At 40.1% G+C, this 19,565-nt stretch overlaps 1 protein-coding gene across 3 annotated transcripts in view; it reads left to right on the top strand.

Annotated features, from left to right (window-relative positions):
- The first annotated feature begins 161 nt into the window (after positions 1–161).
- CWC27 (CWC27 spliceosome associated cyclophilin) overlaps positions 162–19,565 on the top strand; it is a 106,582-nt gene continuing 87,178 nt past the window's right edge. Inside the window, exons 1-10 of one of the 3 annotated variants that reach the window (XR_014503073.1) lie at positions 162–341; positions 2,785–2,881; positions 4,450–4,562; positions 5,502–5,645; positions 6,671–6,769; positions 8,207–8,310; positions 8,543–8,612; positions 10,090–10,169; positions 10,483–10,516; positions 12,567–12,721. Coding sequence is in view for 2 of the 3 variants with exons in the window: in XM_083404109.1 (XP_083260235.1) it covers positions 300–341; positions 2,785–2,881; positions 4,450–4,562; positions 5,502–5,645; positions 6,671–6,769; positions 8,207–8,310; positions 8,543–8,612; positions 10,090–10,169; positions 10,483–10,516; positions 12,567–12,721 (938 nt within the window). In the remaining variant the exon portion in view is untranslated. The remainder of the gene's footprint in view (positions 342–2,784; positions 2,882–4,449; positions 4,563–5,501; positions 5,646–6,670; positions 6,770–8,206; positions 8,311–8,542; positions 8,613–10,089; positions 10,170–10,482; positions 10,517–12,566; positions 12,722–19,565) is intronic. The other 2 variants (XM_083404109.1, XM_083404110.1) reach the window with 2 other exon arrangements.

Below are 19,565 nucleotides of genomic sequence, written 5' to 3'. Positions count from 1 at the left end.
CCCTTGCGATGAGAGGAAACAGCACAGTTCCCTTCGTGGAGCGGATGCTTTAGCTCAGAGTCCTCTTGAAATAGGTTTGTGTGGGTGGGGGAATTTTTGTTTGGCCTTCGAGGGTGCGGGTGGGAAGATTGGTTTCTTTTCAGCGCTGTTTCCCCCCCTTGGGTAGAAGTGGTAGTTTCCGGCTTCCAACATGGCGGGAGCTTCGCCCTGGATTCCCGTTTAACGGAGTTCCGTGCGTCCGCCTTCTCCCGGGTCCGGGGACCGCCGCGCAGTGAGCCCGCTGCGCCCAAGCCCACACCATGAGTAACATCTACATCCAGGAACCGCCGACGAATGGCAAGGTTAGGGAGGGGGTAACACGAGCAATCATTCTCATACTGAAATTTTGGTAAATTGTAACTACTTGGATGCAACCCCTGAGGATAAATTTAATGTAATCTATGATATTTTTGTTTATCTATGTGGTCCAGATCGTCCTCAGTGCACGCATTTCCCAGTGTTCCAGATTAAGGAGAGTTTACTTCTCTGAGAAATGGGAGAAGTCAAAATGGAAATTGGAAAAGTGAAAATGGGCTCTGGTCTGTGCTTGGTGGGCTCAAAGGACTCAGACACTACCCTCCCTTTTTAATGTTGTTTATCAAGGAATCCTGGCTTGTCTGGAACATTAATAGAGCTGAAAGTGAAGAGATACTCTGTTTCCAACCTCTGACCAAAATGTAGCTTTGGGAATTAGGGACTGCCTGTGGTTGCCACTCCAAACACCAGGCCAGGTCAGCCCCAAAGCTGAGTAGCTGCTGTCCTTGGAAAGGGTCTTCTGATGAATATGCTATACAGATGGCACTACACTCCCCCTAAAACTCGCTATACTTAAGGCAGGTCGCCAACATGCTGAAGATGTAAAAAGGATATAGGGTCATATTTCCATATGTGGTGGAACTGCGTAGTTATCCATGAATTTTGGAATAACATCTATAGTGAACTTAAAAAACTATTTAAATTTACATTTAAAAAAAGACCAGAGATCTTTCTATTAGGAATACTATCAATAGAATTAAAAAAAAAGAAAAAGACATTGTTTATGTACGCAATCACAGCAGCGAGAATAATAGTGGCAAGAAACTGGAAGAATGAAACCTTACCAACGATAATAGAGTGGCAAACTCTTATGATAGAATAACTGCAACTAGCAAAACTGACGGGAAGAGTCAGAGGAGTGTCAAACCAGAAAGTATATGGAGAATGGAAAATATTTAGAGAATATCTAAAATCGTACTGTACAAACAATAATATACTTGCAGAACTAGATTGATACTTGTAAACAAAAAGTGTATTAGATATCATATCGGATTATATATTTATAAAAAATATGAAATACATAAACCTGTGCAAGAAAATATAGACAATATAAGCAGTATAATGAAAATGATTGGAAGTTTTACATTTTAACTTGTTATTTAATTGTAATATATTGTATTTTCTTTTCTTTATTCTTTATTCTTTTTTCTATTTTTATTGCTTTTACTTTGTATGATTTGTCATCTATGTATTTATGTCTATGTGTGGAATCAATAAAGATTAATATTTTAAAAAAGGAAAGGGTCTTCTGGTAGTGAAGGTAGCCTCAAGATGGGAGATAATCAGTGACTGGCTGCTGACATTGTAGCAGGTGGAGAAAATGAAAGGATCAGGTTCACTTTTAGTATGAGGGACTGTTGATTAGTGGAAGAAGTTGAACAATGGTGGGCAGCTGTTGTTTGGAATAGTTCTGGCATTATCCATTGCTCCTGTGTACACTACTCAGCAAACTTGACATGGATTCGTATAGTTTATAAAGAAAACTGAGCAGCATGTGTGTGCTTAGACCCATTAGTGTGGAGTTTGGGAAGGGGTTTGAATTGGAAAACCTTTTTCTAGATAATGTTGCATGAAATGTTCTGTTCCCTTAATCAATGGGGATCTAGTTTAGCATGTTACACTTATATTTGGTAAACAGATTTTTTAAAAGCATGCCTTGTTAATGTGCTATATCAATATCTCTCCCCCCCCCAAGTCATAATAATTTGAACTGAAATATTTGATAATGGTGTAGGAAAATAAATAAAGCACACTTACAGTTCAGTCTTGTGTATGGCTACACAGCACCGCCTTCCGAGTAGACATGCACAGGATCACACTGTTAATAGAATGTTCAATGCTGTCGTCAAACAAATTTGAAGATTTCCTTGATTTTTTTTTAAATATATGTGACTGTTTTACAGTTTGTCAACACAATTGAAAACTTAATATGCTAATTCTAGCATACTAAATAACCTGTGTGTTTCTGTTTACTATATATGCATGGATGCTTGCCAGAGACAGTTGATTAGTGTTGCATTCTAACACACCCATTACATTACCACTTTGTTTTTTGAAATGCTAGAATAGGGTTGGTTGAGGGGAGGGCAAGGGTGGGAGAGCTCCAAGTTGCTAGTGACGGCATTTGTATGTGTGCTCTCATCTGTGTGGTGTCAGTTCACCAACCCAGAGCTTGCCTGACCGCACCTCTCCCCATTCCTGTGAATACAGTGCCACCCCTACCGTAAGGGTATTGTTGCCGCTCCTTGTAATAGAATCCTTTACCTGTACACAAAACTTACTCATTTTCTTGTTTTTAAGACAGTACGCTGAGGCAAGATGTATTTCTAGTGGCAGCCAGGAAAGTAGTTAAGTCTGCAGAATGCAAACTATACTTTCTAGGAGTACGTACTGTATATATTTATAAAATAGACATATGCTCTTCTATAGGTTTTATTGAAAACGACAGCTGGAGATATTGATATTGAGCTATGGTCAAAGGAAGCCCCCAAAGCGTGTCGGAACTTTATTCAGCTTTGCATGGAAGGTAATGATTAAGACAGAAAATACCTAATTACGTTGTGCATGCAATTTAAGGCACCAAACATCTACAGGAACGCCTAGTCCTTAAAGTGGTGTGTGTGTGTGTGGACCATTAAATAACCTATTTGTAGTCTGTTGCAGTTTCCCACTATTTACCATGATTGGAACTAGTCTAGGGCCTCCCTTGGCTTGCAGGTTTCTCCTATGGCGTGACCATAAGGAGGACTTTAATTAATTCATCTGAACCCAACAGTCTTCTGTTAACTCTGGTTTGTTTAATGCTGATTGTTTCAACAAAGCATAGTTAATGTAAACCACATTTTAGGTTTTGAGTGTAACAGCGCACTGTGGTTAATTGAAATCAGAAGCAAAAACTTCTAGCCTCCTTGTGGCTTCCTGGAAGAGGTGATGTGAATGATGAGCATGCAAAGTGGAAGGGACAGGCTGGGCTCATTCCTTGCACAATAAACCACGGTTTATCGTGATGCCCAAATGCAGCGACTGTCATATTGATTGGTAGCCAAGAGTCATAGTTAGAAAAACAGACAAAAACAGTATTTTAAGATATGGAAACAGTATTTTAAGATATCAGCACTCTGCACTTGTAACACCACTTAACAGAAGTGGACCCATTTCTCTTGCATGGAGGAGGTTTGGATAAACAACGGGAGAAACACTTAATGTTTCTTTGATCTCCAAAATTACATGCAAGTGAAAGACGACCTCCGTTTTCCCTTAAGTCACCTGATAAACTCAGGGGGTTTAGAGAGGATTCATTTTAGTTTTAAGGAGGGTCAGAGAACCTTGGGAATCACCTCCGTTGTTTCTTATCCAAACTTCCATGCAACTGAAGCAAGACTCTGCCTTTCTCTCAAGTCCTCTGAGATTAGCAAAGGGCTTGTGGGGAGATTGGGGTTTCTCTCACTTGGGATGCAGTTTGCAGAAGGGGTAAAGCAGCAGTCAAGTCACCTGCACTTTCCTTCCTTCTCTCCTTTCTGCTGCAGTATGAACTAACCTCAGCCTCTTCCCAAAGTCCTGTGTGCATGTGCTAGAGAAAGTGGGGAGAGCTGGTAATGAGGACTAAGAGAGGCTGGCTAGTAAACCAAGCCAATGCAGTAGTACCTTGGTTTACGAACAGTCCTGTTAACAAACTATTCGGTTTACGAACTCCGCAAAACCGGAAGTAGTGTTCTGGTTTGTGAACTTTACCTCAGTCTAAGAACGGAATCCGAATAGTGGAAGGGCACCAGTGGTGGAAGAATAGATTTGGTTTAAGAACAGATTTTGTTTAAGAACAGACTTCCGGAACGGATTAAGTTCATAAACCGAGGTACCACTGCATTTGTGGACAACAGAATTTATTAACAGTATTAAAGATAATCCTTTTAAATTTCATAACTGAACTAAGTGGTTTTGGCAGTTTGGGTTTTAGCTTCAAAATTAGCATATGCAGCTAATTTTAAGAGGAGAGAGATTTTGAAGGAATAAAATTTTGGCGAGAAACCAGAATGCTGTTTATAATGAAAGGTATACAGTCCATGCTAGCTACTCTAATGCCGGTTTTCTTTTCAGGTTATTACAACAACACAATATTTCACAGGGTTGTACCTGAGTTTATAGTGCAAGGAGGAGATCCAACTGGTACTGGGTCAGGAGGAGAATCTATCTATGGGGCCCCTTTCAAGGTAAACCTCTGTTTTCAGTGGGTTTTATTGTCCACGTATTCCACTGCTGTTGAACTTTGGTTAAAATAGATTAAGATTTAATAAATGTCCCAGCTACAGTTAGCTGCCCACCTCATGCACACATAGCTTGCAGTAGGCCCCATTGGACTTGGTGGGATTTGTAAAAGTGTGTAGGATTCAAAAGTTAATCATTTTTAATTCCCTTTATTTCTTTGTGAGATAATTTGAGCACATGAGATTTGAGTCCTATTGAAACTGGCGGGACTAAAATGACTAACCTGTGGCTAGATCTGGGTCAAAGTTTGGGATTATTTAGGGTCACTTTTGTGAGGAAAGCAACATTATTATTATTATTATTATTATTATTATTATTACTCCTGTCTGTTTTTAGAACTTTGCATATAAAATGGCATTCCAAACAATTGTAGTGAAATGTAGGCTGTTCATCGAATGAAAGGATGGGACTTAATTGCCAAGCTTGGAAGGAAGAACAGATCCTCATCTTTCAAGATTTCCTGTATATAAGTACAAATAACCACGAGGAAGCTTTAAAAAAAGTTTCTGAAATAAACAAATAATTATGTTGTGCTTCTAGAATTAAGAACTACTGCTCCTATTTGCTAGCTAGGATAGACCCTCTTGAACTTGTTACTTCTGATGTAATTTTCAATATTTGCATTCTTCCAAAAGACACCACTTTTATCTATATCACAACTCCTTAAAATTGGGACAATTTTTTTTATTGTGTTAATTAATGATTTCTAGTTTTTCCATGGAAGATAAGCTGGTGTCGATAATGCAAGTGATTATTGCTTTGGGATTTGGCTGTAAACAGTGTTTTTGATGTCGTATTCCAGAGGTGCATCAACGGACAAGCTGTGGAATGAACAAGAGCAGATTAAACTTGTGCACTAATTGCTCTTCCTCTTTAATTTGCAGGATGAATTCCACTCACGGTTGCGCTTTATTCGGCGGGGACTGGTTGCCATGGCAAACGCCGGGCCTCACGATAATGGCAGCCAGTTCTTCTTTACTTTGGCTCGGGCAGATGAACTTAACAACAAGCACACCATCTTTGGAAAGGTCTGAAAGACTTCTATCCCAAGCCCCATTATTTGTCTGCCTGAATTTGGTTCTAGGAGCAACCTTGGCGAAGAAAATCCACCAAGAGCTGTCAGAACTCATCAAATACAGTCTCTGATGAGCGGGAGGGCTAGGTGTTTGGATACCCTCATCATAATACCGTATTTTTTGCTCTATAAGACGCACCAGACCACAAGATGCACCTAGTTTTTGGAGGAGGAAAACAAGGGGGGGGGGAATTCTGAATCTCAGAAGCCAGAACAGCAAGAGTGAGCGCTGCGCAGTGAAAGCAGCAATCCCTCTTGCTGTTCTGGCTTCTGAGATAGCTGTGCAGCCTGCATTCGCTCCATAAGATGCACACACACATTTCCCCTTACTTTTTAGAAGGGAAAAAGTGAGTCTTATAGAGCAAAAAATATGGTAATTTTATTTGTACGCTTTGTTTCCATAGTTAAAGCCATGTTCAAGGCAGCTGACAGCATGAAAAGGTTTACATAACAAAAGCAGTCATAAGCAATAAATAAAACACTTCTAAAAGATACACATCCAGATTGAACAATGTCCATATAAATCATACGATCTAAAAATTAAGATACTAAAAATGAATAGCAACAATAGCAACAAACCCCTGTAAACAATTTCCCAACCCAAGAGTGTTCAGCAGCCTCAGCTTTTGTAGCTGGAGTCAGTCAGGTCCCCACTCCCCACCCTGCTAGGCCATGTGGAAAAAGGCCTACAAGGCAGGGAACAGAGCCTCCCGTTAAATGCATTTGTTTTGGCTTAGCCCTAGCATATATATCTCTTACGTCAGGCGTTGGGATACCCATATGTTTGTAAACTGCACCTTTTCCAATTGCATTTCTCACTGTGGAAAAAGGCTACATTGATCTAAAGTATAAATTCATTTTATGTGCTGTCAAACTGATAATGACTTTTTAACAGAAAACATACAAGCTTTCTAAAACTATCCAGAAAGTACTTTGAAAATAATTTAAGCTTTAAAAAACCCTCTTCTAATTTGACAGATTACTGGAGATACCATATATAACATGTTACGACTTACAGAGGTTGAAACAGATGCAGATGAAAGACCACTCAACCCACATAAAATAAAAAGTACTGAGGTAGGTTTAATATTGTCTAAAATGGATTAAAATATATATTTCATTGCCTTCAAACCACCACAATTATATGTAATTTATTCGTATCTTTGTTTATCTCAAAGCAGTGATCAGAATGAGTATTTTACACAGTTATTTTAGCCTATTAATATGCATCTGTGTCTGCCATTTGTAATATCATTTTAAAAGTCGTATATTTAATACCTGCAGTTTTGGAATTGACTATGTGTGGTATTCAGCTATGTTTTACTTAGAGCAGACCTATTGAAGTTGATGAACATGATTAAGTTGGGTCTATTAATTTCAGTATGTCTACTCTGAGTAAAATTTAGGGTGATATTAAACTACGTCAGTTGCCAAAGGTTGTAAGACGGACACATACTTGGTTTTTTTGCAGCTTTTGCTAAGGCCAAAGGAGCTTGTATAACCATAAAATACTTAAAATTACACAAAGCATAAAAGGCAATAATTAAGAAATCTATTTCAGCACAATTCCACAAAAATCCATAGGCTGCTAATGCAGACTGTAGCCCATGGCAGTGTGGCTCATTTTTACTGCCAAAGGCAATATAGAATACCGTACTTTTCTGTGTATATTTGGGGACTCAAACTTAAGAAAATGGGAGATAGCACAAAGTTGTTGAGTTTCTCTTGCAGAGGGTTCCCAAGAGTTATTGAGATTTTGGATGGGGGGTTGCCGAAAATTGCTCACCCGCACGGGTTGCAAAATCTGCCTGTAGTCTCTCCCCTTGCCGGCAGAAGCTGCCAATCACCTGCCCAATTGCTGCAGTGTCAGCCAATCAACACCACCCATTGATGCAGCTACCAATAACACGCACAATAGCCGCTAACAGCCAGGGCAGCAACCAATCAAATGTTCACCCTATTCACTACCCTTGTATAAGACATTTTTAAGCAAGATTTTTAAAGGAAAAAACGTAGTCTTATACACGGAAAAGTACGGTAGATGAAACCGTCTGAATGCCATCAGAGAGATTTAATTTCTGAACGCATTCAGGGAGTCGTGCAAGAATTGTGGAACAATTAGTGAAGGTTCTACAGAGCAGGGCCTGAACTGATGATGACCATGTAGTGGGTTTAGGGTCCTAGGCTGTGAAGGGTTTGGAAGTTAAGCTTGCAGGCAGCAAATTCCGTTGCAGCAGCAGAGCTGGGAACATGTGTTCTCCTCTCCCTCATGCCACAGCGTTTTACATCTGATCCAGTGTGAAATTTCCTCAGGCTTGTTCCAGCTCATGCATGTTATGCTGAACCATGGTGCAAACTGGGTCTTGGTACGTGGTGGTTTTGTACATTGTAACCCTTGGAGTTGTAATTCTTCGCTGTCTGTTTTACTGCAGCTATTGGGTGGTTTTAAAATCAGGATTACTTATCACAGTGGGAAGTCCTAAAAGAGGGTTTCTGAAATATTTTTTCTTCTAGGTTTTATTTAATCCTTTTGATGACATAATTCCAAGAACCAGTCAAAAGCTGACGAATGAGAAACCAGCCGAAGAAGCGAAGAAAGCAAAATCCAAGGGCACAAAGTAATTATAGCCTATGATGGTGAACAAAAACTAAGATCTATTTATATATCGCCTCTGAATGATCAAACCCTTATTTATACCCTGTGATATACCCTGTCTATAAAGCTCTATACATTTTAGTCCTTTGAATGGGATATTTTGTTCAAAAGTATTCTGAAATGTCATTTCCAGGAAAACAATCTGTATAAGATAATACTGTTCCCCCCCTTTTGTTTTTTGTTTTGTTTTTAAGGAATTTTAGCTTGCTTTCATTTGGAGAAGAAGCTGAAGAGGAAGAAGTAGAAGTCAACAGAGTTAGCCAGGTATAGATACAGGCTAACAATATATTTTTGTGACGCTTCTTTGCTTGTTTATATTTGTGAATAACTTACTTTCCTCTTGGAACCTTCACCTTACAGAGCAGGGGTGGGTAGTAGGCCAGATACTTATCAAACCCAGCCTTGTGGGCCAGATTTGACAGGTGGGAAAGGCTGTCCACATGACAGTTCACCTGACATGACCATGACATCAGGTATTGGGTGCTTTGAAGTCCCGGCGCCGGGACTTCAGAGCACCATGCAGGGCTTGCAGATTACTACCAATCACTCAAAGCCTTCTTCCTGCAGTTCCTCCACACACAACCAGTCCAGGATGCTTTGGATCTAGCCTTATTTCTGCAAGCATCAGCTCCATGTGCAAGTTCCCCTGTGGATGATGAGCAGTTGAGCCAGAGCCTGCTTCCTTTGCCCCATGGGGAGCGCACTTTAAGATGCATTGCCTGCCACATCTCTACCTGTCCCATATCTAATGTTACATATGACATCAAGCGTGGGGCAGGTGGGGTGGTTCGGGGGAAACTGTCTCTCAGGCCTACTTTGAACCCCTGGCAGGCCACGTTTGGCCTGCAAGCTGAAGCCCTTTGGTAGAGCTTTGTGAACCAACATATCACACTTGATACAAGACACTGCCAAGTTCAGATAAAACATGAATATAGAGATGGATGTGCTTACCATGCATCCTTATAAATGTTGTATTATTATAATAGTTTGCTGCTAGAGAATTGGTCCTTCACAACTGGCTCTTGATTGGTTTTCTGTCTCAATGCAAAGTGCTGATTATACTGAATATGACCCCTGTAAGCACTGCGTGGTCTAGTACCTGATACCTACAAACCACTTTTTTCTACATGATCACATTTATATATTTAGTTCAGGGATGGGGAATTTGTTTTACTCGAGGTGTTGTAGTCTCAATTCCCATCCCCCCGACTCTTGGCTGTACTGACTGGGGTTGATTGGAGCTAGTGTCCATCTGTATCTGTAAGGCTACAAGGTTGTGCATCTCTGCCGTAGCTCATGTAGGGAAACTTTGTTTTATGCCCCCCTCTCTGTTTGAGGTGGTGACTTAAGTGTGATAAGACCTTCTTGGTGGTGGCACCAAGACTGTGGAACTTGTTCCCCAGCAGAGGGAGGGAGTTTACATTGCTAGTTTACTGCAGTTTTTTAAGCAGCACATCACAATTGTTTCATTTCAGGGCACATTTGCAATGAACAATATTGGAAATTTATTTAACTGCAGTCATTCTGTTTTGATTTTAGTCTTTTGGAGTTTGATTATGGTACGATTTTTATTAATTGTTATAAGCCCTCTTAGGATAAGAACAAATGTGTTTTACAGGAGAGTGATGCTATATTTTTTCAGTTAGTTTGTGTGAGGTTAAAACAGTGATTCCTCTCCCCCTGACCCCTTTCCCCCCCTACTCATTGTTCTGCATCTCATCATCATCTTTTTCTTTTTTAGAATATGAAAGGAAAAAGCAAAAGCAGTCACGACTTGCTGAAAGACGATCCGCATCTGAGCTCAATACCTGCCATTGAAAGGTTAATATACTACTTGCTAATCAGCAGCTATGTCTACTAGGGGGAGGCTGGATCTCTTTACCATAAACTCACAACTACCTGTCCACTTGCCTAACTCTTGCTTTTTAGATCTAGGGGGTTATCCCTAGACCTTTTTTCTGCCTCTGCTTTGTATGCAAGGTACATATGTAGATGTGTGGATCTCAATGTTGTTGTTTTTTTTAAAAAGTTTGTATCTCTACCTGTATACTTTTAAATTCAGTTTTTATTTCATTAAGCTAATTCAAGTAACGTTAGAGAAGAATCTACTTACATAAGTTGCATTTCCTTTCAGTGAAAAAGCAGATGACAGTGATATCTCGGATGAGGTGAGTAGCATTTCTACTTCAATAGGGAGCCCATTTTGCTGTGAAGTTGTAATATTCTCAGGAAAGTCACACACTGAAGCTTATACATGTTGCCACCAGGACAGTGCTTCTGGGTGTGGGTGATTCCTTTAAGTCAAAACAAGCACCTTGTGTTGAAGTTTGCTGCTTTGAGTCCATGTGAAGTACACAGCACAAAGATGGTTTAAACTAAAAATACCCAGTGGAGAAGAACCGTATACAGATGCTCAAATTTTACACATAGTGAAGAATAGGGGCTGTTCTGTCCCATCCTTCTAATGTTTTGCCACTCACTCTGATGAAATGGACCTCCAGGTGTACTTTTTATTGTGCATTCCTGTTAATTTCTGCTCATTATAGTTGTTGTTTAGTCGTGTCCGACTCTTCGTGACCCCATGGACCAGAGCATGCCAGGCACTCCTGTCTTCCACTGCCTCCCGCAGTTTGGTCAAACTCATGCTGGTAGCTTCGAGAACACTATCCAACCATCTCGTCCTCTGTTGTCCCCTTCTCCTTGTGCCCTCCATCTTTCCCAACATCAGGGTCTTTTCCAGGGAGTCTTCTCTTCTCATGAGGTGGCCAAAGTTTTGGAGCCTAAGCTCATTATATTAGCAGGGCTTTAAATACTGTCCACACCTTCACAAGTTACAGGGTGGGCATACAGCTTCGTTTCCAGTTGGTGCATGTCATAGAATCATAGAACTGTACAGTTTGAAGGGACCCTGAAGGTCATCCAGTCCAACCCCCTGCAATGCAGGAATCTCAACTAAAGCATCAAGTACAGATGTCCTGTAGCTTCCTACTGAAAACCTGATAACTTTACACATCACAGATATTTTGGGATTGTTGGTGTTCTTTTGTCCGGCTTTTGTTTTGTTTTAGCATAAGAGTGCCCCTCCAGACAGTGATAAAATTGGGGAAGCATTGCAGAACAACTAATAAAGCAGAATGCTCTGCATACAAGTTCTCTATAAATTCATTAAGAACGCACCAATGACATGTTACATAAATGACCATCAAAAACCAAATGCTAGTCTGAAGAGGCCTCTATGAATGTAGGTCCTTCACATCTAGATCTTGTGGTGTATAGGTCCTGTGGATTTGGCCTTTGAGCATTGGGCTCCCCTTTTGCATATGGGCCACAGGCATAAATTATACCTCACAGATGTTGAGTGGAATGGTGCACAAATACAATCCCGCTCTCCAACTTTGTATATACTGTAATCTGGATGTCTGCACAGTGCTGAGGAATAAGATGAGATTACAGTGGTACCTCATGTTAAGTACTTAATTCGTTCCGGAAGTCCGTTCTTAACCTGAAACTGTTCTTAACCTGGAGCACCACTTTAGCTAATGGGGCCTCCTGCTGCCGCCGGAGCACGATTTCTGTTCTCATCCTGAAGCAAAGTTCCTAACCTGAAGCACTATTTCTGGGTTAGCGGAGTCTGTAACCTGAAGCGTATGTAACCTGAGGTACCACTGTATAGTGATGTGGAAAATGAAAGAAAGATGCTGCTTTGAACCAGCTTGGTTCGAGTATTGGTTCGAGTATGCTGGAGAAAAGGAAACCATATTCTGTCACATTTAAAAAACTGGAGTTTAGTAGATCCTAGGAGACCAGGGCTTGAATCCCCACTGCTCCATGAAGCTCACTGGGTGACCTTTAGCCAATCACTATCAGCCTAATCTACCTCACAGGGTTATTGGGAGAATAAAATGGGGAGATGGTGAAACCATGTACTCACTTGCTACCGCTAGCCCCTTGGAGAAAATATAGAATAACAACAATAATGAATAATAATAATAATAATGAATAATAATAATAATATAGAACAGGAGTTTTAACTACCTCTTGAGGAGAGCTTAAAATGATTAGAAATCTCATTTCTTCATGTAAGTATCACATTGTTTTAGACAGTTGTGTTCTCCAATGTCTATTGTCTTTGAAATACTCTTCCTGTGATGAACTGAAGTCATGTGTATGGAGAGCAGTGAATGGATATTTTCTCAGACCAGCCTATTTGCTTGGCAGGAAGAGGGTGCATATTGTGAGGAAGATGAAGAAATTGATAGTGATGAGAAGTATCAAATGAAAGAGCGCATTGTGAAGAAGTTAAAGAAAGATGCTGATCTAACAGCTCAAAAACCAACTAAAGAGAAGGAAACGGAGAAGAAAAGTAGCCGCAGGTGGGTAATGCATTATTTTGAACTTGACTGTAGTAAAGTAACGTTTTCAAATATTCCACCTTTGACACTTAAATAAAATGCTGAGTAAATTGATCTTTAGTTTGTTCTTCAGATGATTTTTTTTTTTTGGTTAGCAACTTCTTCATATTTTCATTTTTCTCTCTGGCCCCACCATAGAAAGCTTTTGATTAGCTACAGCATATATGTATACCGTTCCCCCTATTTCCAGTGTTCAAGCTGTGAGTGACATTGCTGAAGTAGCCAAACCAGTGTCAAGCCTGCACAAAAAAAGGATATATCAGCAGGCTTTTGGGAACACTGCAGTTTGTAGAAGTACAAAAACTACGCAGGAGAAGAAACACAGCCCAGGGTGAGGGGCAATAATGACCCCAGTGAGGACTGAGCATGCTCATTGGCCGTGGAATGCTGATCGTTGCAGTGGGGAACAGGTGGAAATCTAGAGTGGGAGATGAAAAATGAAATGGAGAGGCTGGAATTCTGAACAGAGAGCACGCCACACTACAACACTTGGTTGCAGATCTCATTTGCAAGCACACATTTTTATTTTTCTAGATAGTTGTTACAATGAAGTAATAAGCAAAACCTGGGTGTTTCTGACCTCAGTAGCAAAGTGCTTATTAACCTTGTGTGTGTAAAGAGTATTATCATAATGTCCTCTGCTTGGCTTATGTTTTATCATATTTTATAAGCTATTAGCTGATTATAGAAGTGGGCCCAGATCCATGAGTTATCGCCACAGCTAAGAAACTCGCAGGATATACCTTTGATGTACCATTTGCCGTGTAGTTGTGCACTGACACAAGGTATCTTATTGGTAGAGCTGCTTAGGGTAGTGCTTTTTAATTAGTAATGGTTACCATCTTCGTGTGCTTAGTGTGCAAAGCTTTGGGGCAGATTGAATGGGCCCACCTGGGACCCAGTTGCATCAGTGCAAGAGTTCATGCCTGGCATGTGGTAATACTAACCTGTTGTACATGGGTGCTTATAGGTGTAATCCACATACCTTGCCCTGGAAGCCAGAGGAGTGTTTGCAGAAGTCTGTTCATTTCTCTGTCTGTTGAGAAACCATCACAACATTAAAGCATATACTAAGCAGAAATGTACAGCATGCATAGGCCCAAGGTCTTCTCGCATGACCATAACACTTAGCACAGTTCACTAAATAATCAAAATGTTACTTACTTATGACATTTCCTAATACTGATTTCTCTTGGCAAAATTTTGTGAAGGGCAGGTAACACCTTTTTTTGGGATCTTTGAATTGTTATGAGTTTTTGATTAAATACCTCTCTTACTCAAGGAATATCAGTGTTTTCTTTTTGTTTGTTCCAGCTTTGCTAAGATCTTTCACGTTGTTCTGGTGAACCCAGACCACAGCCTCTAGCTGTTGACTAGACGATAAATACTGACTTGTACACTTCCATAGTAATCATAGGTGCAATATGCTTTTCACAGCATTGCACATCCATCACTTTTATACAGCTGAACTTGAGACAGTGCTCTGTTTCTAACTTTTGTTTTTTGGTGTTTTTATTTTTAAAAAGAACTTACAGCCTACCTAATTTTAAAAAGAAATTCAAGGTGGCTAACAGATCCCAAACCTCACAATCCCTATATCTGACCCAGTCAGAAAACCAGCATGATTAGCACAACCTTTATAAATTACAATAATTACTTCCTAAAGGGCTACTAAAACAAGAATATCAGCAATACTGTATACCAGAAAAATGATCAGCCAAAAAACTTTTTTAAACTGCCATGGTTTTAACAGCCACCTGAAACAATACACGTGAGCCCAGGGCCAGGCTGGGGCAGGCTAGGAAAATTTTGGACTAGGAAAAATATGCAGTGATTGAGTTTGGGTAAAAAATAAAAAATAAATCCAAGTACATGTGACTGGAATGTCATGTGTAGTTTTGCCATAAGAGCAATTTTGTTTTTGTTTTTTAAACACTATTTTGACATCTGCTAGTTCTTTTAGACCATATGTGATCTATTTAAATGTGCTCTCGGTTCCAATTTGGCTTTAATACTTAAGGTATCTGTTGCATGGCCACACAGTTTATTAAGATATGTTGTATTGTATGTACCTCAGTCATTTTCTCTTTCTAAATTTACCTAGTCTATTTTAGTTGTTATTTTGTTATTTTTGTTGTTGTTAATTAAATTTAGTATAGTTCTTCCTAGGAGTTTAATTTCAGCATTTGGTATGCTACAGCCTAAATACCACTTCTTTAAATCTTTTGAAAATCAATGTTTCTAATCTCAAAAGTATGGTGTGATAAAAGCAATTGCTGCAGTTCTTAATGTCACTTCTTAGATACTGGCAGTGAGTTCTGTTTCATTTGAAAACTGTATGAGCCCCCTAAGCAGTGGCAATGCAATTACGTATACACTGGAGGGTGTGTATATGGAATCAATGATATAAAAATCAAAGTACTCATAATTTACAGGGAAGCAGTAGCTTTTCTACTAAAAGTAAAATCATAGTGACGTAGGCTGAGAGTCAAAATATTTATCCACTTCTTCTAAATTTCCTTTTAATAATTTTTTTTAAGTCGCTTTTTTCCTGGACATGTTTCATCAGCAGACAAACTTTTAAAATAGAAGAAATATACATTTTAATATTTCTGTATTCTCCTGTTCTAACATGGCATTCACAATGGTCTTCTATTCAATAAGATGATCGTGTCCCGTCCCACCCCCCTTACTACTTTCAGCAGAATTTCTGCCTCCGGACTGCCAGTCCTTTCACTAGGCTCAGAGGCGGGGAGTTATGAATTCAACAGGGATCTGTTGATTCCACCAAAACAAAAATTTAATGTGTTTTGCCAAACAGTTTGACCATTCTTTAAATCAAATGAATAAGCTCTGAAGAATCTACTTCTGGCTGCGTAGGACCTGGTTTTAAAGTAGCAGCACTCAAATCTTCCTCTAAAACATTTCACTTATTTGTATCTAATTTATTAATGTGCCCTCCTTTCCACAGTGCCTTCGTTAAATATTGTGGGTTAGTCAAATAAGCCATAGTTATCAGCTTATATAATTAATTATGCAAGCCACTGAAGTATCTGTTATGCTTGGAAAAGCCTGTCACAGCATACTACAGACTTCATTTAGTAATTGGAAGCTGAACTTCATGTCATCTTATTTCAAGATGACTCTTGCTTTATACAGATGTGCTGGAAGCTGGCGATACAGCACATTCCCCAGAGAGAGTTTCAAGGATGCTGATTCAAGCATGCGTTGATCAAAGCATGCAGTGAATCATAGGTCTGGGGTGTCAACAGCCACAGAATGGAATCCATGGTGTATGACTTCAGTGGGAGGTTCAGGGAATGTTTTGTCAAACATCTGATAGCTATCAAATTTTTCATTTCATCTGAAAGTTAGATCAGCAAGTGTTGAAATGTTAAGTACTTTATTTGGAATAGCAGCTTATATTTAAGATGGCACTTAACAGCAAGTCTGGTGCAATGGTCAGACCCTGTGCAAATCAAATGCACAAAATAAAACAACCGCAGTTTGCTTCTGACTGTTCATGAGGGAGCCGTTCTACACTGCTAAGAATTGTGAGTTTCAGGGCAACTGCTTGTTTTGGTCTGGTACAGAAAAGACATACAGTGGTACCTCAGTTTACGAACTTAATCCGTTCCTGAAGTCCGTTCTTAAACAGAAACTGTTCTTAAACCGAGGTGTGCTTTCCTTAATGAGGCCTCCTGCCACCAGTGCCCTTCCACTGTTCGGCTTCCGTTCTTAGACTGAGGTAAAGTTCGCAAACAGCAACACTTCTTCCAATTTTGCGGAGTTCGTAAACCAAATAGTTCGTAAACAGGGTTGTTCTTAAACCAAGGTACCACTGTACTCCATGTCTTACATTGAAGGTCTCATAAGTAGGTGAACTATTTCTTTTCTGTTTGAAGCACCTTGGAAGCAGCAAACACCAAGAATTGGATGCTCACTTCAGTACGATCTTCATGAGACACTTGTGCTTCAGTTTGCCACCCAGCCTAGTACACAAATTTATTTTGTTCTTGGCTATCCACTCCAAGTACAAAATTTAACACGCGAAGCCACCCTAATTCTGATGTGTCAGCACTGGAGTTTTGGGGATTGTTTGGGCACAGTGCTAAGCCTTCTACCATGGATAAGCAAATGTACCTGCATATGTGTTGTGGTATGCAGTGCCAGTTGCCCTACTTTCCTCCTCTTCCATTTTTCCGGCAGGGAAACAAATCCAAAAGTTTTCTAGCGTTTGTGTCTGAATTAGCACTTGTGGTTTGTTTCACTTCAGTCAAGGCAGAATCGTAAGCAGGGCTGGGTTTAGGTTTGATGAGGCCCTAAGCTACTGAAGGTAATGGGGCCCTTTATATGTCCAGCTGTCCTTTGTCAACAACAAATTGTTGCTGTTTTTTGTGTTGAATACATGTTATATAGTAATTTATGGACCTAATTGGTATCTAAAGCCATTTTATTTGTTTTTTATCTTATATTTTAGAAATGTACATCCAGTTTTCTTCCTTTATTTTTTTGGGGGGGCCCTAAGAGAGTGGGGCCCTAAGCTATAGCTTGTTTAAAGTAAAGGGACCCCTGACCATTAGGTCCAGTCGTGACCGACTCTGGGGTTTGGCCACTCATCTCGCTTTATTGGCCGAGGGAGCCAGCGTACATGTGGCCAGCATGACTAAGCCGTTTCTGGCGAACCAGAGCAGCGCACAGAAACGCCGTTTACCTTCTCATCAGAGCGGTACCTATTTATCTACTTGCACTTTGACGTGCTTTTGAACTGCTAGGTTGGCAGGAGCAGGGGCCGAGCAACGGGAGCTGACCCCGTTGCGGGGATTCGAACCGCCAATCTTCTGATCGGCAAATCCTAGGCTCTGTGGTTTAACGCACAGCGCCACCCGCGTCCCTATAGCTTGTTTAGCTTGTACGTAAATCCAGCAATGATCGGAAGCTATGGCTTGTTCCCAGTTGCATGCGTTTGAGAGAAATAAACCACAAGTGCTGGTTCAGATGTACTGCTAAACTAGCCCTTCCATGGTTTGTTTCTGTATTGGAGGAAATGTGGAACTGGGGGGGGGGGGGGAGAGCACTCAAACTGTATGCACAAGCACACAGTTCATGCACAGACTCGATTTACTTAACGTGGTTTGTGTCTTAGCATTGTGCCCAAGTGTGGCCTTTGTAAAGAGTCTTGAGTACAATAGTAATCGAGTGTTGGGCTGGAATTGGAGAAATCTGGGTTTGTAACTACTCAGCCATGAAGCTTGCTGCGTGACCTTGGAACAGTTGCCACCGCTCAGCAAAACCTACCACATCGGGATATTGTGATGATAAAAGGGCAGGGTGGAAAACCCCTGCAAAGTAAAGGAAGACATAAGCCTCAAGTTGGTGCTAGAATGTAGCCATCGATCTTGTAATGTTTGCCAGTGCATTTCAACAAAAGTCTTTCCGGGGGTCATTAAAGCAAATCCCACACTCTCCTCTTTTAATCGATCATTAAAAGTTCCATTCAAGCCTTTGCCCTGTAGGTGGAGCTCACATGCCACAAATATATGGATAGACCCTGGCTTGATTCTTCTGCTGTTTGTTGATATGGCAGCCCCTAAGCTCAGCTGAAGTATGTAAGAGCAGGGAGGTGGTGATTGCTAACAACAGATGATAAAATAAAGGCTTTACAGTTTATGGCAATATTTTGTAAGACTGTGGCCAGCCTACACAATATTGTGTTTCTTCAAAGGTTTGTAAAGTAGGATTGCAACATTTTAATTGGTCCATTAATAGGCAGGGACCAGTTTTCTTAAAAGGCCCTCACTCATTTTAAAGTCACAGTTTTTGTTTGTTTTTAGGCTATTTTGGTTTGAGCAATGCATTAAGAAATAAAAATGCATTTCTTTTTTAAGCAATGGCTGTCTCCTTAGCTTTTGTTATTTCACACACTTCACCATCTCGGAAAGGTTTAGTGAAATGATCATTTATTTATATTTTGTTTAAAGTTAATTAAAAGCAGCATGGAGCAGTTGTGTCTTCACTGGGATACATTCACTATCCCTTGACCCTCTGTTGCTTCTAGGCAACAGACTCTGACTGAAAACTAAATGAATGTTGCTCTGTCCCCCTCTACCGCTGTTCAGTGGCAGCAGCTGGTGAATACTCTGTTCTGTCCCCCTCCAACATCTGCCAAGTTCCATGGAAATTTATCTTTCCAAACAAATTTTCCTTTGGAAATCTTTATTCAGAGCCAAGTCCACACATGGAGAGAACTGTGCATGCACAGTGCAGCCCAATATATGTCTCCTCATAAGTAAGCACCACTGAGTTCTGTGAAAACTTATGCCTGTGTAAACGTGTACAGGGTTGCAGTCAAAAGGGCTAGATGGTTTTTTTCCCCTCAGCCTTTGCAGGGCTGAAAGACAAGCAGATTTTAAGGTCAAAAGCAACTTGCTTATAGAGTTTACACAAATAGCCCCATACTTTAAACCGGTGTTTTTCTCCAGTGTAGGAATGGGATTTAAAGAATTAATGAATTCAGGATCTAGAAACTGGAAAATGTTGCAATTTTAAGTGCCCTGCACATATATATATGTGTGTGTTTGTTTGTGTGTGTGTGTGTGTGTTTAAAATATCTTAGTAGTGAACACCCTTTAATTCACATTTCAGTCTTGTTTAAGAAATGAATGGATATCTGATTCAGTGACTAATTAGCTAATCAAATTATATCTGTGATCTTAGCGCTTCTGTAAGACAACCTTTAAAACTGCATTCTTTAATTGGTTTATGGAGGAGTTTTTTGGAAACTGAAAGCATGAATCACAGTAAA

Source organism: Podarcis tiliguerta, assembly GCF_965153285.1.
Source record: "Podarcis tiliguerta genome assembly, chromosome: 11".
NCBI classification, from domain to species: domain Eukaryota; kingdom Metazoa; phylum Chordata; class Lepidosauria; order Squamata; family Lacertidae; genus Podarcis; species Podarcis tiliguerta.
Note: the sequence above shows the minus strand (reverse complement) of the source record. Positions and strands in the feature narration are given on the sequence as shown.